Source organism: Triturus cristatus, chromosome 1_2 (assembly GCF_964204655.1).
Source record: "Triturus cristatus chromosome 1_2, aTriCri1.1, whole genome shotgun sequence".
Taxonomy (NCBI): Eukaryota; Metazoa; Chordata; class Amphibia; order Caudata; family Salamandridae; genus Triturus; species Triturus cristatus.
Genome location: NC_140580.1, coordinates 540,823,952 through 540,851,629, shown reverse-complemented (window position 1 = coordinate 540,851,629; position 27,678 = coordinate 540,823,952). Strand labels below are relative to the sequence as shown.

General features: G+C 50.3%; 1 protein-coding gene across 2 annotated transcripts in view; it reads left to right on the top strand.

Moving 5' to 3' along the window:
• Positions 1 to 27,678, top strand: part of LOC146867586 (zinc finger matrin-type protein 4-like) — a 1,117,486-nt gene that overhangs the window by 267,751 nt on the left and 822,057 nt on the right. The window contains exon 3 of one of the 2 annotated variants that reach the window (XM_085606363.1): positions 26,287 to 26,379. The exons of the other annotated variant lie outside the window; for it this stretch is intronic. Coding sequence (XP_085462489.1) covers positions 26,287 to 26,379 — 93 coding nt within the window. The remainder of the gene's footprint in view (positions 1 to 26,286; positions 26,380 to 27,678) is intronic. 2 annotated transcript variants of the gene reach the window in all.

Below are 27,678 nucleotides of genomic sequence, written 5' to 3'. Positions count from 1 at the left end.
AGGAAAGGCCTCTTGCAGCTTGTTATATCTCTGTAGCTTGAAAAAGAGGTCAGCTTTCTGACCCTTGCTGTCCACTTCTTTGTCTTGGGTACAAGAGCAAGCAGACCAGTCATTCAGGGCTTTTGGGATGTTGCAGACAACAGGTTCAGTCCTCTTCTGATCTTCCTCACGTCCAGGAGGGCTCTAAAGTATGTGCCTGGAAATGCCACATTTTTGCCTGACATGAGTTAGTGGGTGAAAATGACTACTGGACACCCACTAAATTTGGGTAAAAGTTCCCGGGGCCAACCCTACCAACTTTGGCAATTTTCAAGATGGTGAAACTCATTGGCCAATTCTTAGAGCTGAAGGTGTGTGTGTGAAGTGTACAATGGGAATCATGGTATCCTCCCACACCTAACATTGCAATTCAGACAGCCTCTGTACTCACAATAAACCCAAAGACAGATGTCTGGAAGAAAAAATTAGAGTTTTCAAGCAACCATAATGCAGTGACAATAATTGTTCTGGCAAACTGATTCCCTTCATTTCAAGTGTGACCCCAAGCAATATGCACAACCCAGAGACAGAAGTCTCGTAACACGAGACAGGGTTCCTCAGTGACCAGACAGTTGATGCACAAAAATTGTCTTGCCATCCTGTTCTCTGCCTTTCAAGTGTGCTTCAAAGTGTTATCTGTAAACCCAGCAGACCTGTCAACCAGGATTTGACACTCAAGGCGTAGGCATGAAGCCATGCATGCACTGTCACTGTAGTGGATGGCAGAATAGGTTCTGCAGTCCATTGGTGGCATTTAACTTTCAGGCCCTTGGTACATCTTATACAATATACTAAGGGCTTATTTGTAAGTTAAATATGCCAATTCACTCTTATTTAAAGGGGGAACACAGTCACTTTAACACTGGCTAGTAAGGTTAAAGAGCACAGAATTCAAATGCAAGCAAAACTATAGTGTTCAGCTAAAGGCAAAGAATACGGGAGTGAGCACACAGACATGGCAAATTTCCTACAATTACCAATTGCTTACAAATGCAAAGAATAGGTTTTAGCTCAGCCCTTTAATTCAGTCACATCTTAGATCACAAGCTGAGGAGTTTTACTCTCACACCATCATATTATTGGATGTGACTGTAACATTTTTCCATCTATGGAGTGTGTGTGCATTGAAAAGCATTTTACATCTAAAATGTACACTCAGCCATGACACTTTGTTGTCACATTCAGTTCTTTATTCAATACATGCTTTCCATACAGAATACAGAAAGCAATCTTTTTTGAGTACCAGCTACTTTCATTAACGTGTTTGCCATGACTTACCTGCCAGTACCATATCACTTGTAAATACCACATCACCAGTAAAACCATCATTAATACCACAAGCACCCAAAACACCATCCATAACCCCTTAACCAATAGCACCATCAAGACCACACCACTAGGAGGAGCCTAGCGCGCAACCAAGATGGCCGCGTAGGTGCGAGGCTCCCGAGGACCACCACGACCTCCTGAATTAATCCTGGCTATATCCTGTCCTTGTTGAGGGGACTGCATCGGTGAACCCGAGCTGAGGCGCCATCCGTTTTTCGTTTTCGAATCGGACCCCGGACACCGGTGGGAGCACCGATTGAAGGTTGTGGCCTTCTCCGCGCTGGCCCCCCGGATTGGAGTAGTGGGGCGATCCGGGGACAAAGCGAACAACAGCGGCGGGCAGGGCTGGGCGACTCGCGTATCCCGTGCTTTCACTTTCGCTTTTGCGCTCTCCTTGCCCTCAAGCGAGGTAGGGTTGCGGAGCGGGGTGCGGTGGTGTGGCCTTGTCCAGGTGCCCGGCTGACCCGCCGGCCGTGAGTCGTCCTGCGGCCCAGTGGTCGCCCTCCCCCCCCCGGAACCCGTGAACTGGTTTATCGGCCCTTTCGAGGAGATTGGCACGACGGTGGGAGAGCAGGCATGTCCACCAAACAAGATGGCGACCGGGCGAAGGTGAAGACGACCCGCCGCGGCCCGGCGCCTCAATCCAACAGTATGGACCGCTACACCCTCCAGAAGGGATCTCCGGAGACATCGCGCACATCCCCGGCGGGCCCGACGGAGGCATCTGCTCAACCGGTGGATCTGACCCTCCGGGACGTCATGGGCGCCATCGCAGAGATGAAGGCCTCGGTGGACCAGCGCTTCGACACCCTAGCGCAAAAGATAGACTCGGTCCTGGTGGATGTTAGCCTTGTGAGGGCTGACTTGTCCAAAACCAACGACCGGGTCGATTCCCTGGCCCACACCACAACGAGCCTCACGACGGACGTGGTGGCCCTCCAAAAGGAGGTGCGCCGGCTTGGCCAGGCGAGCGCCCTGATGGACCGGCGACTGGAGGATTGCGAGGGTCGGGCCCGGAGGAATAACGTTCGCATTGTGGGAGTGCCGGAGGGACGAGAGGCGGAGGCGGCAGATCTTTTTGTGGAAGACTTGATCCTTACCCATCTCCAGCCCCGGGGGCTGAGTAAGCTTTTTGCGGTGGAACGTGCTCACCGGGTCCCTGGGGGCAGACCTAAGGCCGGTGCCCCGCCGCGGCCTCTCATTGCCCGGATTTTTAATTTTCGGGACAGAGACGCTATCCTGCAGACCTCCAGGCAACAGGGACCGGTCAAGCTTGATAACATGGATGTGCATTTCTACCCAGACTTTACTCCGGCGGTCCAAAAACAGAGATTGAGTTTTCTCGGAGTTAAACGTCGCCTACGAGACCTGAACCTTAAGTACTCAATGCTTTTTCCAGCTAAGCTAAGGGTGGAGGTGGATGGGCGCACGCACTTTTTTGACCGACCCGAGGCGGCTGGGGACTGGTTGGACACTCTGCCTGGAGATCGGGGCCGAGGGGGTGGGGGGGGTGCGGTTGGCGGGGAGGGCCCGCCGGATCAGAACTGAGGGGTGAAGAATAGGCCTTGCTCTGGACAACATTCCTTTACCATTTACTGATCGTTTATGTTCCCCTCCTATGGAGGTCGTGTGGGGTCTGTTGGGGGCTTCCCTCCTCCTCTGGGGGACTAGTTAGTTTTTCATCTATGGGGCGACAGGCACACTGCACTTTGGGGGGGCTGTCTGGGCTCATGCAGGGGTGCAGGGAGGGGGGAGTTCTGTTGGGATGGGGGGGTGGGGGGGGTGTGTTGTTTGTTTGCACCGCAAGGCAAGCCCTTTACTGTATTGTTGCTCTCGAGATGCTCTGTGGGGGACGACTGATTGCTTCTACGTATGATGGGGGGTAGGGATTTGACTGTGTTGTCATGGAATGTTAACGGCCTGGGGGACAGGATTAAGCGTGGTGTGGTCCTGCAGTACCTGAAACGTATCTCACCAGATGTTATCTTCCTGCAGGAGACACACCTTATAGGTAACTCCTTTCATGCCATGAATCGGCGAGGCTATCGTTTGGTGGCCCACTCGGGCTTCACCTCGGGCTCGCGGGGGGTGGGTATCATGATTAAGAACTCGCTCCCGTTGGAGATTGATGAGGTGCGCCATGATGAGAGGGGACGCTACACTGTTCTGGTGGGTAGAATGGAGGGTAGAGTGTTTGTTTTTATATCAGTGTACGTCCCGCCTGGGTTACAATCTACTACATTTGCGGACTTGGGGCGCCTCCTCCTGGACCTCCCGGGTGGCCTGCTGGTGGTTGGGGGGGACCTTAATGCGGTAGTTTCTGGGTCTATGGATCGCCATCCCCCTAGGGACCTCCCCCGGGCACAGGCCTGGCTGTCTGGCCTTTTAGATACACTGGGCCTGGTGGATTGCTGGCGACTAAAGCATCCCGCACAGCGGCAATACACCTTCCACTCGGGTGCCCATGGTAGCCTCTCGCGGCTTGATTACATCCTTGTCCCGGCGGCATATGCTGGGAGGGTGGGAGAGGTGTGCCATCTGGCGCGGGGCATTTCAGATCACTCCCCAGTACTGTTACATTTCGATGTCTTCCCTAGGGGGGAGGGCAGGGTGGCTCCAATCAATGCTTGGTACTTGCGTGACCCCACTATTCGTGCCGACTTGATCAAATCCTTACAGCGATACTTTGATGAGAATGTGGGGTCTGTCCCTTCGGCCATCTCCCTGTGGGAGGCTTTTAAGGTAGTTCTCAGAGGGGAGGCCCTCTCCTTTATCTCCCATGCCCGGAGGCGCGAGCGGGAGGAGGTAACCCGGGTGGAGGCCGAAATTGCGGAACTAGAGGGTGACCTGGGGAGCGGGGTAACAGACGCCAAGTTGCATGTTCTGCACCTCAAGCAGGCGGCCTATAGGGCCCTCGTCACGGAGGCGGCCAGGGGCCTCAGTAGAGAGCAACAGGGGCGACTGTATGATGTGGGTGATAAGGCTGGTAAATTGATTGCGTGGTTGGACAAGAGGGAGAGAGCGAGTCGTGTGGTTCCTTTGATTGAGGGGATGGATGGTGTGCCTGTCACCGAGCCGGAAGCCATTGTCTCCTGCTTCGCGGATTACTTCCGCGAGGTGTACTCCCCGGTTTCTCCCTGCTCGGAGGAAGATTCCCATGCCCTGCTTCGGGACATCGCGCTGCCCTCCCTTACGGTGGAGGACAGGGATTTGCTGGACGCTCCTCCCACCTCGGACGAAATTGCCCTGGCTATTCGCTCGGTCGCATCCGGCAAGGCCATGGGCCCCAATGGTATCCCCATCGAGCTTTACAAGCTGCGACCGGATGTACTGGCGCCCCACCTGCGCGCGATGTTCCTGGCGGCCCACTCGCAGGGTTCCCTCCCACCGGACCAGCGTCTGGCCACAATCGTGGTGATCCACAAGGAGGGGAGACCCCGTGAGCGGGTTACATCCTATAGGCCTATCTCGCTCTTGAACGCGGAGCCCAAAATCCTCGCCAAGGTACTGGCCAACCGGCTGGTTGGCGTGGTGGGCGATTTGGTCCACCAAGACCAATCTGGCTTTATACCCCATCGCAACACGGCTCTTAATCTGCGACGCTTGCATGGGGTGCTCGCGCGTGTCCCGTTTGTGCGGGAGCCGGCCATCTTGGCGTCCTTAGACGCCACCATGGCGTTTGACACGCTTGAATGGCCATACATCTGGGCGATGCTGGCGAAATTTGGATTTGGACCGGGATTCATTAGCTGGGTCAAATTGTTGTATTCGGGCCCATTGGCGCAGGTGGTGGTGAATGGGCGAGTCTCGGCCCCCTTCGCGCTGGGGCGGGGCACGCGTCAGGGTTGCCCCTTGTCACCGCTCCTGTTTGCATTGGCCTTGGAGCCCTTGGCGGAGTGGCTGCGGTGGCACCCCTCTATCCGTGGTCTCCGCTGGACCCCCGAGCATGAGGACCGCGTGTCCCTCTACGCCGATGATATCCTTTTGTATCTCGCCTCCCCGCGTAACTCGCTGATTGTCCTGGTTGATGTTTTGCGCTCCTTCGGTCGTAACTCAGGCCTTGTCATCAACTGGGCGAAATCCTGCGTGTATGTGCTCTCCGGGGAGGCTCCGGCCCTACCACGGGACTGCCCGATCCAGATTGCCTCCCAGGGGTTCCGGTACCTGGGTATATATATTACTCTAGACCCGGAGGCCCGCTACGAGCGGAACTTGCTACCCCCCCTCCAGTGCTTGCGGGAGGACGTTGCGCGTTGGCGGCGTCTTCCGCTTTCGCCGCTTGGCCGAGCGGCCTTGTTTAAGATGATGTCCTTGCCGCGCTTTCTGTATGCGCTTCAGAACACTATGGACTTGGTTCCGGCGCGCTACTTCCGTGAGGTGGAGAGCCTGCAGCGGCGCCTGTTCTGGGACGGGAGGCCGCGTATTGCTCTGGCTAAATTGACGCTCCCGTGGTACGATGGGGGGGTTGCCCTCCCGGACATTAAACGGTATAACTGGGCCTCCCAGCTAGCTGCGATTAATCATGGCCTTTACGGGGCCGCCCTGAACCCGGCATTTGAAATGGACAAGATGCTCCTGCCCGGTGGCGACTACAATCGAGCGCTCTACTCTGGCGCGCCCGACTCCCGTCTGACGGGACCGACGCGTGTCATGGTGCGTGTCTGGCACGCGGCTAATGCAGCTATGGGGTGGAAGGACCGTTTGACCCGGGCGACACCGCTATATGCGTCTGAGAGGTTGGGCTTCCTGTGGACATCGAAGGGCTTCGAGAAGTGGGACACGATCGGAATCAGCACAGTGGGAGACCTCTGGACGAGGGGTGGATTCAAAACTTTTGAGACGCTGCAGACGGAATTTCAGCTGCAAGGCAGTGAGTACTTTCGGTACTTACAAGTCCGCCACGCGCTGGGCTCCGTCTTCCCTGATGTCGCGTCCATTCCGGAGTCTTCCCCCCTGGAGGACAGAGTGCTGGATGGCCATGTCCCAGACAGCACGATCTCCCTTATATATAAAAAACTGATCAACGACAGATCGTGCCTGCTGACTAGTCTCCGCGAGGCCTGGGTTGCCGACGGGCTGGAACTGGACGACGAGGACTGGATTTCCGCGGTGGCCTCAAAGGAGGTGGCCATCCCGGCTCGCCTTCGCTTCGTCCAGCTTAAGATCCTCCACCGGGTTTACGTGACGGGGCCAAGGCTTCTACGTATGGGCTTTGTTGGTGACGGATTGTGTAAGCGTGGCTGTGGTGCCTTGGCAACTTTCATGCATATTCTGTGGAAATGCCCACAGGTGGAGCGATTCTGGCGTGGTGTGCATGAGGTCCTGCGTGTGGTGACGCGTGTTGCGCTGTTGCCTGAAGCGAGGAGATGCTTGCTGAATGTGTGGGAACCAAATGACTATTCGGTCCCGCAGACGCGGTGGGTGACTCTGGGATACATGATAGCTAAGCGCGACATTGCTCAATTGTGGGGATCCCAGAGGCCCCCAGCGGTGTTGGCCTGCAAAGAACATATGGATTGGTGTATGTTTCGTGAAAAGGTAGTGTATGTGGCGAGGGGTAAGCCTGGGGCGTGGGTGAAAATCTGGGGCCCCTGGAACGCCTATCGCGGGGGTATTTGTGAGCCGCCACTGCTACCGGCCGCCTCACCAGCTCCGTCCCCCTAGCCGACCCCCTCCCCCAGCCACGGGCATGTGGTTCCCCAGTCCCTGATCTATTCCCATTCCCCTCTTCAGAGTTTGGCTGCTGGTTGGGATCCCCCACTTAAGGAGCACGTGCCGTCACTTTGGATGGCGGGTTGCCTTGCGGGTGTGGTTTTTTGTGTTGTTCTGTTTTGAAAAAAGGAAACCGTATTGTGGGCTTGGAGTTATGTGGCCTGCGCTATTGATATCTCCTGATTTACCGATCTGCACCGCCAAGAGACTCTTACTGTAGGTATGTCATATGCTTCTGCCACTCTAGCGGCCGGCCGGATGGTTGTAGGCCCATACTTGTAACCTTTTTAAAATGTAATAAACGGTTTCAAAAAAAAAAAAAAAAGACCACACCACTAGTGCCATTACCACCACTATTTTACCAACCATTGACCGAGCCATTAAATCTCGCTTTAACATGCTATTGCATAGAACACCATTTCTGCATGTCTGCATTGTTACATTAAACCCAGACCTATTGGTTTTGACACTTTGTTTTACTCTGTCATTTTTTTCACAACTGCCATTCATTCTGTAAAAGTGTATCCCTTTGTTACAACTAACTGATATTCACCTCCACAGATGTCTGTCATAGATTTACTACTGATCAAAGCTCCTCTCTGCTTGCAGTGCTCCTCAATAATCACAGAAATATGGACCTCCTGGCAGGTATGTTTTCAGCTAGATGTATAAAGCAGTTCCTAGCAAGCAAACAATGGATCACCAATCACAGTACAGAAGCGGGGATAATAGCGGGTTGTCCATAGACGGAGTGGCTTCCTATTTTGCTGGGGACTTAAATAATAAATATCAATATAACTGAGCTCATTGGGAGTTGTATAGCCTCAGAAGAATGAAGAGCAGAGTCGACTCTACTAATCTGCCAGCTTCGACACAAGCATGTAGATTTACACAATATTGGGTTGGTAGTAATGGAAATACCAGTCGCACATCTATTTCCCAATTATCTGATCAATTTTAGGTGCCCATCGGGATAGGAGACACATCCCACTACCATGGATGTGACCGATAACAAGACCCGGGAAGGGGCACTTGTTATCACTAACATTTTTCTGACTGGGTACTACCCCGGCACTCAAATGTTACTGTTGACAATGTCAGTCAGAATAATTTAGGGTATGACTCGAATACACAGTACTGATGCGAATAGTCCTTGCTATCCCCTAATCCTGTCACTCAATTGAGAACTGAAACACTTTTTTTAAAATACACAGGAAAAAACAGAAATGTCCCAACATATGTTCTTCATAAGAAATCATGAAATTTAATATGTCTTGTCAATGTATCATATTTATATACAATTCAAAAAAGGACCTTTCTCCTTGTTGCGTTGATGTGTTTAAATAGTACAGTGTACACAAGGATGTATCGTAATTTTATACAGTTTAGAAAAAGAAACTATCTCCTTGTGAAGTTAGTACAATATTACAGTACGATGTACACATCTGTCACCCATCTACACATTTAGACTGTTTTTTCCTGTGTATTTTTAAAAAAGTGTTTCAGTTCTCAATTGAGTGACAGGATTAGGGGATAGCAAGGACTATTCGCATCAGCACTGTGTATTCGAGTCATACCCTAAATTATTCTGACTGACATTGTCAACAGTAACATTTGAGTGCCGGGGTAGTACCCAGTCAGAAAAACAAGCATGTAGATATTGCACTACCTATTGTTTCATTGATATGCCTATCCTTTTCCAGGGTGTACATACAAATTATAGACTCGAAAGTCTCAGCCGAGCGTGTCTCTACTATTTTAGTGGTCTGTCTATTGTGAACTACCCCAGCATCATTGCAAATATGGAGTCCAGCTTCGGTGCAAGAATGGAGACACGCACATAGCTGAGATGATCCTTAAATAGCAAGTATTTTTATTTTGTCCTCAGTTCTACACATGACTACCTGGTATTTGTGTGCACACCTGCTTACTCCTCAATACACCAGCGGCAGCCGCCATTAACGAAGGGTGGTGGGCAGGTGGGGTCATGCTGGGGAGGGGGGGAATTCAATTTTTTTTTTAACTCCTACCTTTTGAAAAGCGTGAGATCTTGGCAAGCGCACCCTTAGGGCCCGGCCCCCTGGACCCCTGCCACCCCCCCAGAGTCCGGTCCAGTAGCCCGATTGGCTACTGACCGGAGGAAGTACTTCCGAGTCACCAGTGATGTGTATCCGGCCAGAGCAGGGAGCAATAGGGTTGGAGCCAGGGTGGGGCTATTTAGGCCCTGGGTCCACTTCCACACTTCCTCTTTTTCCCGCTCTTGACCCCAGGATCATTGGAGAGTTTGTTCTGGGTAATCATTTCGATTAGACGCCCCCTCTTGAGGACACGATAAGTGTGGGGGCAAGTTGTTTGGGCAGGAGCGCGTGGTATCTTTCGCGCGCTTTTTGTATCTCTTGGAATAGCATAGCATAGCGCGTAAGCATTGGCACGATTAATGGTTCAGTCCTGGTAATTCATTGTATCCGTTGGATGTGCGTGTCCCAACGTTAGCGCTGTGTTTTCTGTCGCGCGTCAGTAAATCCGTTTTTTGGCTCTATCGTTTGCAGGTCATTGCACCTGGTATTAGAATAGCGTGTCGCGCGTCTGGCATTCCGGTTGGCTCGAGTTTTAGCAGGGTCATTGCACATGGTGGGGGAATAGCAGGTCCCGCGGTAGCACTGCAGAAATTTTTCGCGCCCCCCCTTTATATTTTACAGTGAGGCAATTCAAGCGGCTTCATTATATGAGCGCGTGAGTGTTATCATAATTAAGCGCTCAATGCCCGGTGTTCCAGTGTAGCTGTGCCGGTATTTGTGGGCCACGGCAGTAGCGCTATTATATTTCACGCGTCTTCTGTTCAGTCAGTAGCCTGTTGTGGGGTCATACGCGCACGGTGGCTAACGATTTAATTTCGGAGTTCCGGTTTTGCTGCATCGGTGTCTAGAGGCAGCATTACTTTGCCCATTGTTGTCCCGTGCGGTTATTAACGCGGCTGAGCTCAGTTAAACGCGCGGGCAGCATCGGTGTATAGAAGCAGCATAACTTTGCTCATGGTTGTCCCGTGCGGTTATTAACGCCAAGAGTGGGGGGTCAGGCATCACAAATTGTTACGGGACCTGGTCATAAAGCGCAGAATGCCACCTAAGCGCAACCAGAAGAGAAAGGAAGGCGAGTCAGAAATAGCACAGCTAATGAAGCTAGTGCTAGCAAAATTGGGCAGGGATGACGATAGTGAAGAGGAGCACGGGGTGAGGCTCCGGTGTCAGATAGTGAGGAGGTCTCTGAGCCAGTAGCTGGGGTTCGCCCTCGTAGAACTATAGTCCCGCCAAAGGCGGCATTTCCTCCGCTAGTAAAGAAGCCCAGGGTGAGTAAGAAAGGAAGGGGGAGCAAGGAACCAGATGAGCAACCTCCTGCACCTGCTCCCCCTGTAATGCCCCTGCAGCCAGTATTCCCACTGCCTAGTGGCCCCTCAGCGCCAATCCCCAACTTGCCAGAACCAGTGCTTCCAGCGCCAGTTCCTATTGTTCCCATACCCATTGTACCTTCAGTACCAGTGCCCAACCTGGCCCCTCAACCTCCTCCCAATGTACCCCTGCAGCCAGTCAGTGGGCTACTGGTAGAGGGACGGGATGATGTGGGCACAATATTGGCCGAGATTAGAGGGGTTTGAAGGCCTTGACGCCAGCCCCCCAATCCCCATAGTACCTGAGGTGGTGCCAGGGGTAGCACCAATCCCGCAGGGGGACACACCGAGTGGGGTAGTTCCCACCACCCCAGGATAACCGGGAGCAGCAGTGCAGGGAGGGCAAGCTGCTACAGCTAGTATATTGGCTACAGTGGCAACTCTTTTGGCACAATTAGGTTCACCCGCAGTAGGGAACCCGATTGGCAGCGCGAGGGTAGCGCCATGAGCTTCACCAGCGGGCACAGGTGGTGTGCTCGGCGAGTTAAGTAAACAGGTGGCCCTCTTGGGCAAAGCGCAGGAAAAGGATGTAAACACGCCCCTCCAGGCGGCGGGTCAAGAGGCCCCCGCTCTACCAGTGACGACAGGGTCCACTGCAGGTAAGGCAGTGGAGTGCTCAGGCAAAGACAAAGAGGTAGATAGCGGGTCTAAAGCAATTGGTGGTCATGATTCTGTGTTATCCAAGCGTGGTAAGTTGGCAGCATATGTTACGCTGGACACAAGAGAGAAGATTTGGAAGGGGGAATTTGTTGATATATTCTCCTTAATTAGGCCAAAGAGGAGAGAGGTGGAGTCTAGAGAGAAGGACAGGAAAGAAAGTTCCTTCAGAGATAGGAAACCAAGAGTGGAAGTATCAATCACTAACTGGTTGATTGGTTTCAATGTTTCTTCCATAGTAATGTTGGAAAAGAAGCCGGATTTGGCAATACCCCTGATATACTATGCGAATAAGATTTTAAAGGGACAGACAATGTATGGAGGGGTAGCCTGGCTGGATTACGATAGGGACTTTAGATAGGGTAGGATCATGGCCTCGCTCAGGGCCAAGGTAGATGACCCTGACATGGGCTGGGACCAAACAGAGGTAAATGTATGGTTAGAAAGCGTCAATAACAAAGCACCCATGAAAAAGCCCTTTCAGACTTCGCAAGGGGGCACAGGGGAGAAAAAAGGAACGTGTTGGGCGTTTAACAGAAAAACGTGTACCTGGCTAACCGGGGCATGTAAGTTCAAACACGCATGTGCATACTGCGGCCACCCTTCCCATCCCGGGTTTAAGTGTATTAAAAAGTCCTAAGAAAAAGGCAGGGAGTCTAAACCACCACCTCAACAGTAGGTTACCCACACCAGTGGATTTAGGGAGGCTGATTTTCTGGCTGAATCAGTACCCTGACAGGAAGGCAGCCAAGACATTGTATGAAGGGTTCTTCACAGGCTTCCGCATTCCAGCACAAGGGGTGCCCCCAGTGGGGTTTTGCAATAATCTATTGTCTGCGCGCATGCACCCTACAGTGGTGTCACAGAAGGTCGATAAGGAAAGGGTCCTGGGGTGGGTGGCTGGCCCGTTCACTGCTCCCTCTTTGCCAGGATTTGTGTGTTCACCTCTGGGCATGGTTCCTAAAAAGGAGCCAGGCCAGTTCAGGATGATTCATAACTTATCAGCGCCAAGGGGGGCATCGGTGAAGGATGCCATAGATCCATCCCTGTGCTCGGTGACATATTCTTCCTTTGACATGGCACTTCAGAGGCTGCGCGACTTAGGGCCCAACACCTTCATGGCAAAGACTGACATTGAGTCAGCTTTCCGGGTCTTGCCGGTGCACCCAGAGGATTATCATTTGCTAGGTTTTCAGCTGAATTACCAATTTTATTATGACAGGTGTATGCCAATGGGTTGTGCAGTGTCATGCAAATACTTTGAGATGTTCAGCTCTATACTTCAGTGGTTGTTTGTCTTCAGTACAGGGCTCAGGGACATAGTACACTACTTAGATGACTTTATCATCATGGGCCCTCCAGCATCAGGAAAGTGTGGCCAGGCCTTGAGTAAGTTAGTAGCTATGTTGGAAGAGCTGGGGGTACCCTTGGCCCCTGGTAAGACGGTGACCCCAGGATCATTGGGGGGAAATACAATATTTTTTTAAAATCTTACCTTTTGCCACCGGCTGCTCCAGTGGCGCATCTCATCGCGCCGCCTCTCCTCTTCCTGCCTGCTGGTCCCTTCAGCCCCTAGGACAGACTCCCTGTCCGATTGGTCTGAGGAGGCAGGAAAGACGCCCTGATCAGACCAGGGAGTCTGTGGGGTTTCTCCAGACCAGCTGCTCAATGAGAAAACCTAAGTATGCACATGTGTTTTGGTCGGCCTGAGACGGCCGGCAAAACACACATGAGCACTTAGGGAGTGGAGTGCACTAGCAACCCTCCTCCCCCTCCCATGCCTCGGCCCGCCGCTCCCAACACCGCTGGCTAAGAGCCGTCGTATGTAAATTAAAACTATGCAAGAACATTGTTTCATTTTACATTTGCTGGGTCTGAGCCAGGCAGTGGGGCAAGGTTGACCAACTGGCTGTGTGCAAATTCAGGACGGTCAGTGTAAAAATTCAGGACAAAGGGTCAAACTTCAGGACAAAAATTCAGGACAGAAGGTCAAAATTCAGGACAAAAATTTGGGACAAAAGATACTTTTTACAGACATATCAGAGGAGGTCGCACAATAGTATATAAGTAAATAGACAACTGAAATAAGCACGAGTCAAAATAAGTTTATAGAAGGTTGAGACAATTGTGCACACAGATTTGTGCAGGAGAAGGCACACCACATGCTGTAACTATAATGGGGCCCATTGTCATTCTATATCTGATAATCGGCTGCAGTCTCAGAATGACAATGGGCCAGTCCACAGTCTTTTGCGTGGTCCGGGAGGGGCTGCTGCAGGCAGCCTCAGTCTACAGATTAATAGGTAAGAGCGAGAGGCCCCGGGTGGAAACTTTTAAAATCATGGGGCCTCTCACAGGGGAACAGCATACCTTCCTGAAATTCCCTAATTTGATTTTAGTATGATGTCTGTAAGGCGTTCAGATGCCTAACAGACATCATACTAAATTAGCAGACGGTCCGTGAAATTTACGGACGGTTGGTCACCCTAAGTGGGGCGACGCTAATGCGGAGGAGCCGCCACTCCAATACACCATTGCTGAGGAATGTTGTCGCTTTGATTACCTTGTTATCAGTTCTTTAAATGGACCGGTACTGAGCACCAGCACTTTTTTATTTTTGAGGGGGACAGTACCTGCACTTCTCAAGAAAAACGTAATGCTTTTGTTTAGAGAGTATCGGCACTTCTCAGAAACAAGCAGGTACGCTGGTACAGAGTACCACTACCTGCAGTTCTATTTTCCCATTTCAAGCACTGATTGTGATTGATGCAGAACTCTCCTGCTCTAGAGAATTTGACTGGGATCAGGTGCCCTCCCCACCCTCCTCTGGCTCACATACCATCCTTACGCGCTCCCGTTCGTTTCTGGCCTTGAACTCTGACCACAAGGCAGCCTCCCATCGAGGAGCTCCTTTTTGGCGGGAAGAGTTAATGCTTAATCAATCGCCGCTAAAGACCAGGCCCCCAGCTCGCGCTCAATGTGCCATCGCAGCATCTCCAGGGACAGGGTCCGGCTGTCACAGGCCGTTTGTCACCCTGATCACTGAGGGGGTCGATAGTTCCCAGCACGGACTACAGGAAGCCCGCAGAAAACCATTTAGAGATCGCACATGCAACAGACGGGCGCCATTTTCAAAATGAATCCGCAGTAGCCTTGTCTAAGAAAGTGTTTTTAAACTGACATTTAGCGTTTGAGACTCAGTTCATACGGTTCAAAGGTGCAGCCGGAAGCATGCATTTAAAACTCGTTTAAGGATGTTAGTGCTAAAATATATTGATCTGAGTTTTTTTTTTAATCTGCGGAAATACGGAAAAGCTGCGAGAACACTGCTACACGCATTTGCTGATTGAAATGCACACCAGTGTTTACTATTCTTGGGAGCCCAGCCCAGTACCAACCTGCCACACCTGCAGGTTGGTCCAAATACATACTGTTAGCTAATAAACTATGTATCAAGCCCGGAGTTTTAAGTAGGTAGGCTATCCTGGGAAAGACATGGGCAACTTGTTGTTAGGTCGAACGTAAACTATGGTCAAAGAGAAAGAGTCGGCCAACATTATTTGTGACCATGATAAATTATTATAATAAATGTACGTGAATGCCTTCAAGAGGAGGGTAGAGTAGTACCAAAATGCATGAATTTAAGAAGTTTGATTCAAGAACAATGGAGCCGAGTAAGATGGGGCGGAGAAGGCAATGGGCCAATTGGAACGGCCCGGTGGTTGCTCTCTATCACTATCAACTAGGTTTCTATATTATATCGCCTGTGGATATTCGCCGCCTAACTCAAACTGGTGCGAACTAGGGATGGTAGAAGAGACTATGAAAAATTCAATGAGGATTGTTTCTAGTTAATTTACAGTCGACTTCTCACCATCGCTTTTTCATACCCCTGTTGTGTGGCTGCTCTAGACATGGGTACCACTTTATTGCCTCGCCCCACGGAGAAGCGGTTTGCTTCTGATGAGATCCCACAATAACAAACTTTTCCTTGGCTTTACTTGTAAACTCTCCGGATGGGTAACCATGTATTTCCAATTGGACTGCACATGGAGCATTGGTCAGGCTCAGCAGCATATTGTGCGGCGTGTTTCCAGGTAGAGGATAGCAACACATTTCTGATGGCGATCACTTGGAAATTTATAATGTCTGATCAAGGACAAGTGTGTTGCTTAATTCCTTTTCTACTAATTTTTCGGCAGATTTTGTTTTCTTCTCCAGACTGAATTACTTAGCCTCTGCACAGAAGAGACCAGAGGTGTAAAATGGAGTGATTTATCTTAGCCAAAAGAGCTGATAGAGATATGATTACGCAAGCATTGTAGAGAGATGGGAAAGATTGTCACCCCGCACAGGGAAATTATTACATCATGGAGGTGACAAATGGACCAGATCATTATTGATAGAAGTCCAATGCTGCTTAAAGAAAAAGTCATGGAAAAGCACAAGGCTTGATTGGCTGGCTGAAGCTTAGGATGGCTATACAGTCAGTAACCAAGCAGCATTTTGTCAGTAAAAGACCAGATTGCAGGCTTATCAAACACGAGGCAGAGGAGACGAAAAGTGTGAAGGGGCGAGAGTGCTCGGCTAAATCTCCATTCATTAGGCAGCGGCTCAGAGTATTTCTGGCTGCATTGCATCTCAGTAGATGCTAAAGGTATTGCTAGTACTTTTGAATGGGGTGACACAGCATAAGGGGCAAAAGTAACGCATGGTGTACAAACCCAGTCTCTATGTGTGACCAGTGGACAATCACCCAGATCCTGCCTCATCCCACCCACTCTCTTACTAGATGAGAGTCTGCTACCCTATGTACTGCCAGGCAATGGGTAAGATCTGATTTCAATGCCTCCCTCTAATGACACTGTCAATCTCACCAACAGTGACGAGCGAGGCCACGATCCTATCCTACACAATGTGCCTTCTAAGAAGCAGACAGGATCTGATATTGAGCTCCTGTTTCCAATCACTCTGTCAATCGTACCAGCCTGGAGGAGACAGACCATACATGGACCCATCATTTTGCATTCATGCATGGGCAAGAGCTAGTCTCTTACAGTATACCCTATCACGATCTACTAGCCCAATGGGCATTCCAGACCTTCCACACCGCGTAGAGGTGAAAGTCCCATAAAGTGTCCCCGAACTGACATTTCACCGCTCACTAAGGAAATTAGTAAGAGGAACTTTGTCAATGTGTATTTTTCACTTGTCACTCACATTTCCAAGAAAGGCTTGCCTTCTGGGTCACATTTCTACTACTCTTTTAGAAAATGACTTCTAATTAAATACCAAGTTTTCCTATGTGCAGAAACCTCCCCCCTCCCCCTGTTTTGATTAAAAAATTAGATGATTCTGCATGCGGTGTATGATGCGCGCCTGAGATTACTCAAAAAGCCCATCGGCTCTCCTGCATCTCCTCCTCCTACAGGCACTTCGAGGCTGCGGATTTTTAACCAGCCCACTTGGCAAATCATTATAATTAATCATTTTCAGAGGCTGATCACGATCAATCTTGTTTCACCATTAAATAGCATCATTTGATGATTAGGGTGATTCATGATTGGAGATCAGCATGCACAACCATGCACAACTTCAAAAGACACTCAGCAAATCACCAACTGAGACCTGTCAATGGTTTAATGACCGTGTCCAGAAAATGACCATAATCTGAGAGCAAGCAGAAGTAGGCTCAGCATCAGCATACGCTTCGGCTGGACAGGATCGCGATTTTCGTCCTACTTTAATGATAACAATATTTAATTAAAACGCCATTTGATTGTAGTGATGTAATTAAGAATGCAGGGGCTCAGTGTGATTATCTTACCTTCAACATATGATCAACGACCAATCAATATGTTAATGATTTACAATTTCTCTTCACCATAACAACAAACAATGAACATACAATGGAGTCAAATTTAATTTAAAATGTGCGTTTAGTAAATGCAGTCATTATTGGCATTGGTTAGTTGGTTACACAAATGGAATGATTCCTGTGGCCTGAACACTGGTGAAGGGATACATTGTGTAAAACTTTAGGTGAGAAAGATATTCACTCACAATTGTTGAAGGCTCATACCATTAGCTATCTGTCCAGGGCAGGGTTGAGGACAATGTTTTGAGCGGAGTGTTTCTCGAGGAGAGGTCAAAGATCTACAGGCAGTAAATAGATATGGTTTTTCCATCACTATGCTGATCTCAAAATGTCCCCTTCATAACGTCCCTTAGCTTCAGATGCGCTATGAGGTGTGATAGGACAGGGCAGCACTTTAGGTACTGACTGCCAAGGCACCGAGAGCAGAATAGGAACACTAGGAAATAAGAAAGAGGGTTTTTTGAGGTCTTGCTGTTGAGGAAGGGTTGGAGCTCAGTTTGTGGAAGGGATGCTGCTTGGTAACGCCTTGATGATGATGAGCAATCAATCTTGATGAAATGCATTCACTTCATGTCACTTCACTGAGAGCTTTGCCAATTTGAAAATGACTTGAGGTATTTTTGCTTCTTTGTATGTGCGTTACAGTGGAAAGGTAACAAGACCTACAGTACTGAACATGAATCCTCTGAGAGAAGAAAAGACCAGTGATACTCCGGGACACAAATTAAGATGCACAGAGTACAGGTGGACATAGACTAGGTGGAGTGCATTCCAGGCTAATAAGGCCTTCTAGGAGTGCTGCAATAATTTCACCATCAGGTCTGAGTTCTCTGCTTCTTGAAAAAGATTAGAGCCATCTAACCTCTCAACTATGAACTTTTGCTTCCAATTTTCTTCTAAATTCACTTTTGAAATGACCACTCTAAGCTCATTACTGACTTCCCCACAACACTAGTATACAACTCTACTCTGGTTCATCTTTTAACCCAAAGGTCCCTCTTTCTACTCACCCTGCTAGATGCATTCCTACACTTAAGCTGGCACACCCCTTATCATTATCACCCCTTTGACACATTTATCCCTCCAGTCAACTAGCTCATATTCCTATCCACCCCAGCCTACCTTGCCTCACTGCTGTTTCCAACAACATTGCTTCATTTTGATTGTGCCCTTCCCCTCCCCACAGATACTGTTGCTGGTGCAGCCTACTGCTCCAACTAGTCCCTCTCCTCCCAGTGTCCATGTGTCAGCTAATCCTTTAAACAGTTAGTGTTCAATAGGCTCTTCAACTAGCTATTCACAATCTAGTGAACACTCGGTAGTCTGTCTTTTTGAATACATGGAGACTGCAGCCACACAACCTTTGAACGTTCTGCATACTACACTCACCTGTTCTCCAGACTTTTTCTATGTGACGTGTCCACAGCACTTTCCATCACCTCACTGTGCTAATGGCTATTTGTTCGCTTAGTATCTCTAGCAAAACACTAAAATGGCTCTCCTACGATTGAGGTGGAAATGTCCCCTTCACTGGAAACAGGCATGTACTCCGTCCCTGAGTGACCCAACTGCTTGTGAAACTACTACCCTGACTTTTGTTGGCTCTGGCCTGACCCTGTTTTTTTAAAGGTCTGGAATCTGTTCTGTGAACTGGAGGTATACGACAAATATGCCCTTTTTGCTGACATGGAACTACTTTCCTTGTTCTGGATTGTTGACGGTGAAGCGGTGGCAGTAGCATCCCAATACATTTGTGCATGGTAGTACTAAGCAGATCTTTTTCTAAAGGAATGCCGCCCATCAGCCCCACATATGTAGAGTTTGGCATTAATGTAACACCAACACTATTGTGCTGACACTTAGAGGCCCATTAGAATGTCGGGCGGATCACCACATCCGGACCCCGGCGGACAGAAAGACCGTCCGCCGGTTTTCCGCCTGTAGGCAATCTCCCCGATTGCCTACCGGGCGGGAAAGCTGTTAACATGGTGGCAGTGTCTGGTAGACACCGCCATCCATATTAATATGCAGGCGGGGACATACCGCCACGGAAAGGCATGCGGACTTTGACATTGGTGGCCCGTAGCGGGCCCCCAGGGATTCTGGGGGGTGGGGGGTGCACATGGGGGGTACCTATGGTACCCCCCTGCATTTCAATGTACAACGTGGCAGGCACCGCACGGTGCCTGTCACGTAGTGAATTGAAAGGCACAACTTGCTTTTGTGGCATTGCGGCGGGCGATGTCATGAATGCAGGATGCGCCCGCCAGTGTGGCGGGCGCATCCTAATTGTAGTTGCGGGACCGCCACATGCATTGCGGGCGGTCCCGTTTCCCGGGGGTATGGCAGGCGGACAAAGTCCGCCCCACATACTAATGACCCCCCTTGTGTACATGATGATTCCTTGTATGCATAGTGTAGATGGTGGCAATGCTCGTTTGTGGCCAGAATCTGGTTGCTACATCCATTTTAAATAGATCTTTCTCTTTCACAATTCCAGGCACTAGACTACCTTAGAGGTATCTGTTCGAGAATGCCGCTCAGATTTCCTCACTATAAATACAGCAATTATCTACTATGGCTTTCTCTGCCCCCACCACACAGCCCATCACCATCAATTTCTCCCACTTTAACCCCACCCTCTAACTTAAGAAACCATGGGGCATATTCTCAAAGAGCTATCGCCGAGTTAACGGCACTTTATCACAGCCAAAGTTGCGATAAATTTTTCGCCCCATTCACAAGCTGGTGTTAACAGCCCATAACACCAGTTTACCCGCGATAGCAGTGAAAAAAACATCGCCACAGATGACCCCGGCAACTATCGCTTATGAGATGCAGAGTAGGTGTTCCCGTGCCAAAAGCAGCGACAACACCACTCCGCAACATTCTCAACAACCAGCCAGATCGGCGATACGAACTCAAAACAGGCGATAAGGCGTGTGAGCAGCAGGAAATTAACACCTGCTCTGACCTGGTGTAAAGTCGGACGGCCGCCTGCACCACAAAAGGGAACCCAGCCCAGAGCCACACCTGAAGAACAACAGATGCCATGGAGCTACTCATCATGCAGCTCGGAGCCCCAAGAGGGCCACAACACCCACCCCCGCCACCCCCCCGGACCACCACAGAGGCAGCGCAGACACAGACCGCGGACCTTCAGAAAACGCACCAGCCTCACAGACATGACACCAGAGTATGTAATTGCCAACTACAGGCTCAAAAGGACAACCATCCTCCGCATCCTAAACATCATAGCCCACAGGCTGACGGTACCAACACAGCGGACAACCAACATCCTTCCGCAGACAAAGCTGCTGGCTGTGCTGCATCTGTTGGCCTCTGGTACCTTCCAACCAACAACTGCCAGAGTCGGAGGAGTCTCACAGCCAGCCCTATCAAAGTTCCTCAAACCTGTCCTGGATGCCATCATCAGCTTGGTACCCCAGTACCTATACTTCCCCCACACTGCGCAGGAACAGCTGGAAACCAAGCAAGGCTTCTACGCCATAGCTGCATTCCCGCACATGTTGGGGGCTATTGACTGCACACATGTCCTACTTGTGCCCCCTGCCTGGGGTGACCAGGGGCCCCGGATTTGCCCGGACGGTCCCAGTTTTTCACCAGCTGTCCCGGTAGATTTCAGGGAATGTAGCTCCTGTCCCGGTTTTTAGAGAGGGTCCACTGAAAATGGCAGGAGGTGCTTTTTTATGTTTACAAAGCAGGGGAAGTTATCAGTTGTTTCAAGAAAACAATTTAATTATAAGGCAAACTACTGGGTTAAAAAAATTGCTCTTTATGTATGTTCTAACAGCCTAATCTGTAATTCTCTGCTGAGGAGCGCTGTTATTCTTAAAGTAAATTTGTAGTCCCTCTTCTATTTCCTTGAATTGTCCCGGTTTTTGGCTATAAAATTCTGGTCACCCTGCCCCTGCCGACACTGCACACAATTACCGCAACAGAAAGCATACTCATTCCATCAATGTGCAGGCAGTAGTGGCCCACCGGGGACTCTTCACCAATGTCGTCGCCAACTACCCAGGCAGTGTGCATGATTCATACATCTTCCGACAGTCCATCATCAACCAGCGCTTCCAGGATGGCACCTACGGAAATGCACTGCTCGTTGGTAAGTACCAAATACACACACCACACACCTCAACTCCACAATCATGCAACTCACAACACATGAAATGCACACTTCACAAGCTCACATACAACATGCACACCCACCAGACACGACAGCACAACTCACTGTGGGAACCAGGCCTAGCCATGTACATGAGCCATCAACGGCATGGCACCTCAGCTACACAATAGCCGAATGTCGGAAGAGGTGGGGACCAGGCATGTGCGAAGGAGGCGATTTGACCTATGAATGAGACTGCACACATTGCCAAGTGTGTGAATAAAAAACACGTAGCCCTGGGCGTGGTCCTCTTCCGGAATGCCCAAAGTCCCTGCCAGGGTGGCACCTCTCACCCCGCCATGAGGCCTACGCCGGGAGCGGGGTTGCCTTCGAGCATGTGCGCCTGCTGCACCCAGAGACGCTGATCCCCGAAGCCGTCATGGCCGCCCCAGCGCATCCAGGCATCACTGCTCACCTGCCGACACCGGCGTGTGTCAAAGAGGGCCCACCACATGCCGGTGCAAGCTCCAAGACCAAGGCCCCCGACCTTGGCAGACTCCTCGGACCATCACGCCCTCTGCGACACAGGCCCGCGGAACTCCTTTCTCATTAACGTACTCCAATGGCATACACAGCAGACAAGTAGGACACACATTTGGAACTGAGTCTTGATTACACCATGGAAGAGTACATGATTTAAGGCTGAGTTCATGTCACTATACTCCCTCCGATGTGGTGCCACCAAGTCTGTGCATAGGACTCCCACCAAACGTGTCTGTAGGCCCTTGCTGACTCCGGCCTTCGGCCTGCACTGCGGTCCTGCAGGCCTCACACCAATCCAATGCAGTCTGTCACAGGCAGTACACGGCCTCCTCGCCGGCTGCACACCCGCTCAGCTCTGGTGCCACTACCTACGTCTGCCACAAATCTCATACAAATGCCATTCCAACTTTGTGTGTGAGAGATCCAGGAGGAGATGGCTGGACAGCAGTTGGCCCGCGCTGACCGCTGCCTCCGGCCGACACTACGGCCAACAAGGTCTCACTTTTGGAACTGAGTCTTGATTTCTTCATGGCAGTGTTCATGTCACAGTACGCAGGAGAGGAGTAAGAAGAAGACGCGCTTCAGTCTGGAGGAGACAAGGCTCACCTTTACGGAGGTGATGGGAAACTACCGACAACTGCACTGGTGCCACTGACTCTGTGCAGCGCATGCCTACCTCATGTGACTGTGGGCCCTGCTGCCTCCGGAACACACTGCGGTGGAGTAGATCACACAGTATGAACTGAGTCTTGCCCTCTACATGGCAGAGTCCATGTCATTGTACAGGCCTCATCGCAGACTGCATCCCCTTCCAGCTCTGGTGCCACTGAGTGTGTGCCCTGAAATTCATGGCCAATCTCTGTTTGAACGTCGGTGGCATCTGAGCCCATGGGCTGGAGGTTGTATTCATCTACATGTAGCTGATACTGACAAGGTGGAAAGGTTGAGTCTGTAGCATTCAACTCCGCCATTAGCCTGTTTCTTCTTGTTTCTCCCCTCTGCATCATGCCCTGAAAGGACACCTTCCACTGTCCCCCGCTACCCTCCGCTGCATTCCCCTTGGACATCGACGAGTACACGCTCAGCTCGCATGGCCCTACCCCAGTGCACCGCAAGTCAGCGTGCCGTGGTGGTGTGCCTGTGCTGGCCGCTGTGCATCCGGGGCCACAAACTCTGTGCTGCTCAAGTCAAGGACCCATGATGCTCGTACCTTGTACTGCTGATTGTCTGCTCACTGTTGTGCTTTTTGACAGCAACCAACCAACCCCTGAGTGGTCGCTTACACTACCCAAAACCCATCCAGCACAGGTGTCACTGGAGATGTGACCATGGCAATGAAAGGGGCCGGGCGCACGTGCCCATAGCCAGTCCCACACACTCACATGAGGGATCGGGGTCATTCCACATAACATTGTGCTGTGTACAGCGTGCGCATCCATGTCACCGCAGGCAGTGGTGTAGACCTGGGACATGAAACGGTGTCGTAACTCCCTGTGAGTGTAAGCGGGGTGGACAGGCGTACAATAGTACTGCGTAGGGGTGTGGCTACTCCACACGTGGATCTGGGTGTGGTGCAGTGTAGGCCTTGCCAAGGATGTGTGTCTTTGCCGCCTGTCCCTCAATCGACAATGTTGCTATGTGGCATGCCCCAGTTGTGCATGCTCGGCCGAAGGGGTACACGGGGGAGGGCATGTCTGCTCGGGGTCAGGGTTCACACATGCCAACTGTTGTGTGTGTCACTCTTAGCGCAGCATGAGCCAAAGATGTACCCTAAACTGCATGTTGAGTTCAGCCAGGCCGGTGCTCTACATCTGTGTCAGCCCTGTCCTTGCAATGGGCTTACGCACACGTGGCCGGCCACATTCTGCGCAGCATCATCACTGTGTTGTAGTCAGGCTTGAGGACATGCGCAGACAGGCATGACAATGGTGTGCCGTAGGGGTGCATGTGGTGCTATCTCGCTGCGACAAAGGTGAATGTGCTCGGGGGTGCAGCAGTGAGGCTATGTAATACATAGTGGTGCCGCCCATTTGCAACACGCACTACATGTCATACAGGAATTTCAGATTCACACATGTCACACACCAAGAAACTAGTGAGACTGCCAACACATCATGCAGTGCGTTGTCTTGACTCATGTCTCTCTGCACTGTCACAGGCGACCAAGGATATGCACTCTGCGCTTGGATGATGACACTCCTCTGTGCCCCGGACACACAGCCCCAGAGGCAGTACAATTTGGCCCACAAACGCACCCGGGGCATCGTGGAGCTCACATTTGGCATGTTGAAGTCACGTTTCAGGTGCCTGGACGTCACAGGTGGAAGGCTCCTGTACAGCCCAGATCTCGTGTGCAAGATGATCGTTGCATGTTGTGTGTTGCACAACATATGTGTACGCAGCAAAGCCCCATGGATACGAGTGCCAGATGAACCGGAAGATGATGATGAAGATGAGGCAGGGGGCCCACAACCCACTGCAGCTGCAGCAGGAATAGCCCGTAGGGACTACATCATTGACAATTTTTTCTCTGGTTGACGTCACATTGTGACGGTCCTTAGCAGTAATGGGACAGTGCGTTGACTGACCACAGGCACAGCATCTGCTAATAAATGCATTCCAATACACATTCCCTGCGTTCATGTCACTCATCTGAGCAGGCACTTCACTCAGACAAGTGTGGGTGCGACATGTTGTGCTGACAATTTGGGAATTTGTTGATGGATGGTGGGTGTGTCCCCTCTGTGCAGTGAGGCTGTTTGGGGTGTCATGTATTCAAACTGCCAGTTCTGTGTGTCACAGTTGTTACGGTGTCCCACTCTTCGGCGTTCCACATGTGCCCCAATTCATTCCATTATGGCTGTCATTTGTGGCCTACTAGTGGCAACAGGGATTCTTTTGGGCTCTGACATGTGCCGCCATGATGCAGGGATGCACCCTGTGACTCAAGTCCCATGACAGGGGTGACATGTACGTAGGGGGAATCACTGCCCCTACATTGGTCCATGCTTTCATTATTGTTTGTTCAAGGACATGGCACCAGCCTCGGTCAGTAGTAGGAGTAGCTGCCGGGCGGTGATGTGGGAAGGGTGGGGGGTAGTAAACTATGGATTACGCAGGTTTACAGGTAAATTAACATATAAATTAATAAAACGAATTTCGTTGCATGCACTGCCTCCCCAAATGCGATGCAGTGCACGCAACAAAATTTGTTTTATTAATTTATATGTTAACTTACCTGTAAACCTGCTTAATCCATAGTTTACGACCCCCCACCCTGCCCTTGCCCCTCCCCACGTCACCACCCGGCAGCTACTCCTACTACCGACCGCGGCTGCATGGCACGTCGGTGTGCAGGGGGTGTTGTTCGTCTGTCTGCAATGTGAAGAGGAGATGCGGTTTCACAGTGTGTTTCATGTTTGTTTCCGCATTGGCGCAGGTTACATACTGAATGCATGTCCATGTACATTGCGGCTGTTTGTGGGGAAATGCCTATCTGATTTGGACAGTGGTCATTTGTTCTGCGTCACAGCTGTGGGATTGTGCTCGTACGTTGTCATCTCACCGTCTTTTTACTCTGCTTTGATGGTGCATTTTCCCGTAAGACGCGTGCGATTTGCAGGCCTGGAGCTGGTTTTCGCTGATTTTTGTATCGCGATTGGCCTCATCGCAGCTTTTTTTCCGATTGCGTTTCGCATTTTTGCGGCGTGGCGTTGATTTTCACGCGGTCATTTGACGCGTTATCTATTGACTATTGCATGGTACCGCTGTGTTGTGAATGCATAATTGACACAGCGTAATTTTCCCGTGAAAGACTGCGATGTTGAGAGTTGCGTTAAGTTACTTTTGCGATGGTTGTCACACGTTCTTGAGAATATGCCCCTATGATTTTATAATGTGACTGGAATTCTTCATCTCCACCACTGCAAGTTCTGAGCATCAGAAAGATACATCCTCACTTCCCCTTACTCTCTGGTGATGAGACAACTTGACTATGGAAAGAGCCTTTTCCTAAGCCTCCCTCAATACTCACGTACTCCCCTGAATAATAAACTTTGCAATAAAAAATGTCCATTGAACCACACTTCACCTTAAGTAATGGGGAGGGGGGGGGGGTTTATTCACCCCCCTCTACCCCACTACATAAGGTGAAGTGTGGGTGGCAGGCAGAAGCCACACGAAAGCTTGGCTCCTTTTGGGCTCTAAGGTACCAGAAGACCTCAAGCTGAGCCAAAGTCCAGCTCGAGCCTTCAGTGGGTCTCTCGCCAATATGTTCTAATGCATTTCTCTGTTTCAAATTTCTTTTCTAGGCACATTTGCTTGTGTAAATAAACAGTAATAAATAATAGTAAATAAACAGGAGTAAGCAAATAATGTATTCCACACAGGATCGCTCACACACGCTTCAGGTAGCGGGGCTACCCATCGTCATCTCGTGCACGTGGCAGTATGGGAGAGTGAGATCCGGGTGAAGTGCACCTCACTCACGCGCAGCGGATCTTCAGTTTCCCCCAGAGTGCCCGGGATCTGACAGCTCATTCTTCTTATTTCTAGAGCAAGAAGCATGCCAACAAGGTGCGACTGTACTACATGCTGCACCCGGAGGATGGCGGCCCCCCTTCCAAGAAACTCCGACCCGACGACCCGGTAACTACCTGTGCATTAACAATGTGTTTTCTGCTGACTGCATTGCAGTGGGACTCTCTTTGTATTGCTGTGTATATTTGGAAGGCACATATGTTACTTCCGGCCGAGGGATGTCTGAGTAAACAGAGAAGCTAATTTGAGTCATTGGAATGAGGGTGAGAGTGGTGCAAGGCACAGAGTGGAAGCCAGAGGGAGGGATGTTAAGACGTGGTGACAGGGAAAAAGAGTGGCAAGGAAGTGGAACAATGAGGTAAGAGGAAGCAGCGAATGACCAAAAGATGAGACTACGGGACTCGTATCAATTTTGGGAATAGCGATTATCTAAATGCGATTTTCTGCTAATCGCAGTTAGGTACTAGCTATTCCTAATGTATGAAACTCCGTGAGTTTCATTTAGCGATTCCTAGTGGGTCGGAAACCGACATACTTCAAGAATATTGATGAAGTAGGTTGCAATTTGCGACCCATTTGGAAATGCTAAAATCACGGGGTTGGTGGCCTGCTTGGGTCAGCATGCCACCATGTCCGTGATTGCTTTTAAATAAAGCTATCATTCTTTTTTTTAAATGCAGCCCATTTTTCTTAAAGGAAAACGGGATGCATTTAAAAGAAAAAAATGAAAAGTTTTCTTTCCATTTTTTATGAGCAGCAGTGGCCCGTGGGTCTTAACAACTGTTTTTGCCACCATTCACAAAGAGGAAGGTGTCCTTTGGGGACCCCATCCTGTTTGCGAATGGGTTACCATCAGATTGAATATGATGGTAAACTGAGAAGGTTTTGCGACTGGTATTTGGTTGCAAAACTTTCCTACATACCTTTGCGACTCGCTATTAGGAAGGGACGAACTTGAAACGCCCCTTCCTAATGCCGACTAGCAAACCCATTTTGCGATTCGGTAACAGGTTACTGAATCACAAAAGAGTGGCTGGTACAATGGAGAAGTCATTTTTACATTCTCAAAAGAGCTGATTCTGAGAATTGCGAACCCAAAGTAGCTTTGGACATGTGGCCCCACATCTTCAAAACATGACGGTAGTTAGCTTACAAGAATGAAGATTTTTTTTTCATACATAGTGGCAAGCACATAAGCTTGTAAAACAGCCTCTTACGTTAAACACTCAGGGGCAGATTTACAAGCCCCTTGCGCCACTTTTGCGTCACTTTTAACATGGGAAAAGTGACGTAAAAGTGGCGCAAGGGGCTTGTAAATCTGCCCCTCAGTGCTTCTTTATGAGCGGGCGAGCTACCACTGCAGACCGTTCTGAGTGGGCCTGTGTTCCCTCACCAGGGGCGTAACAC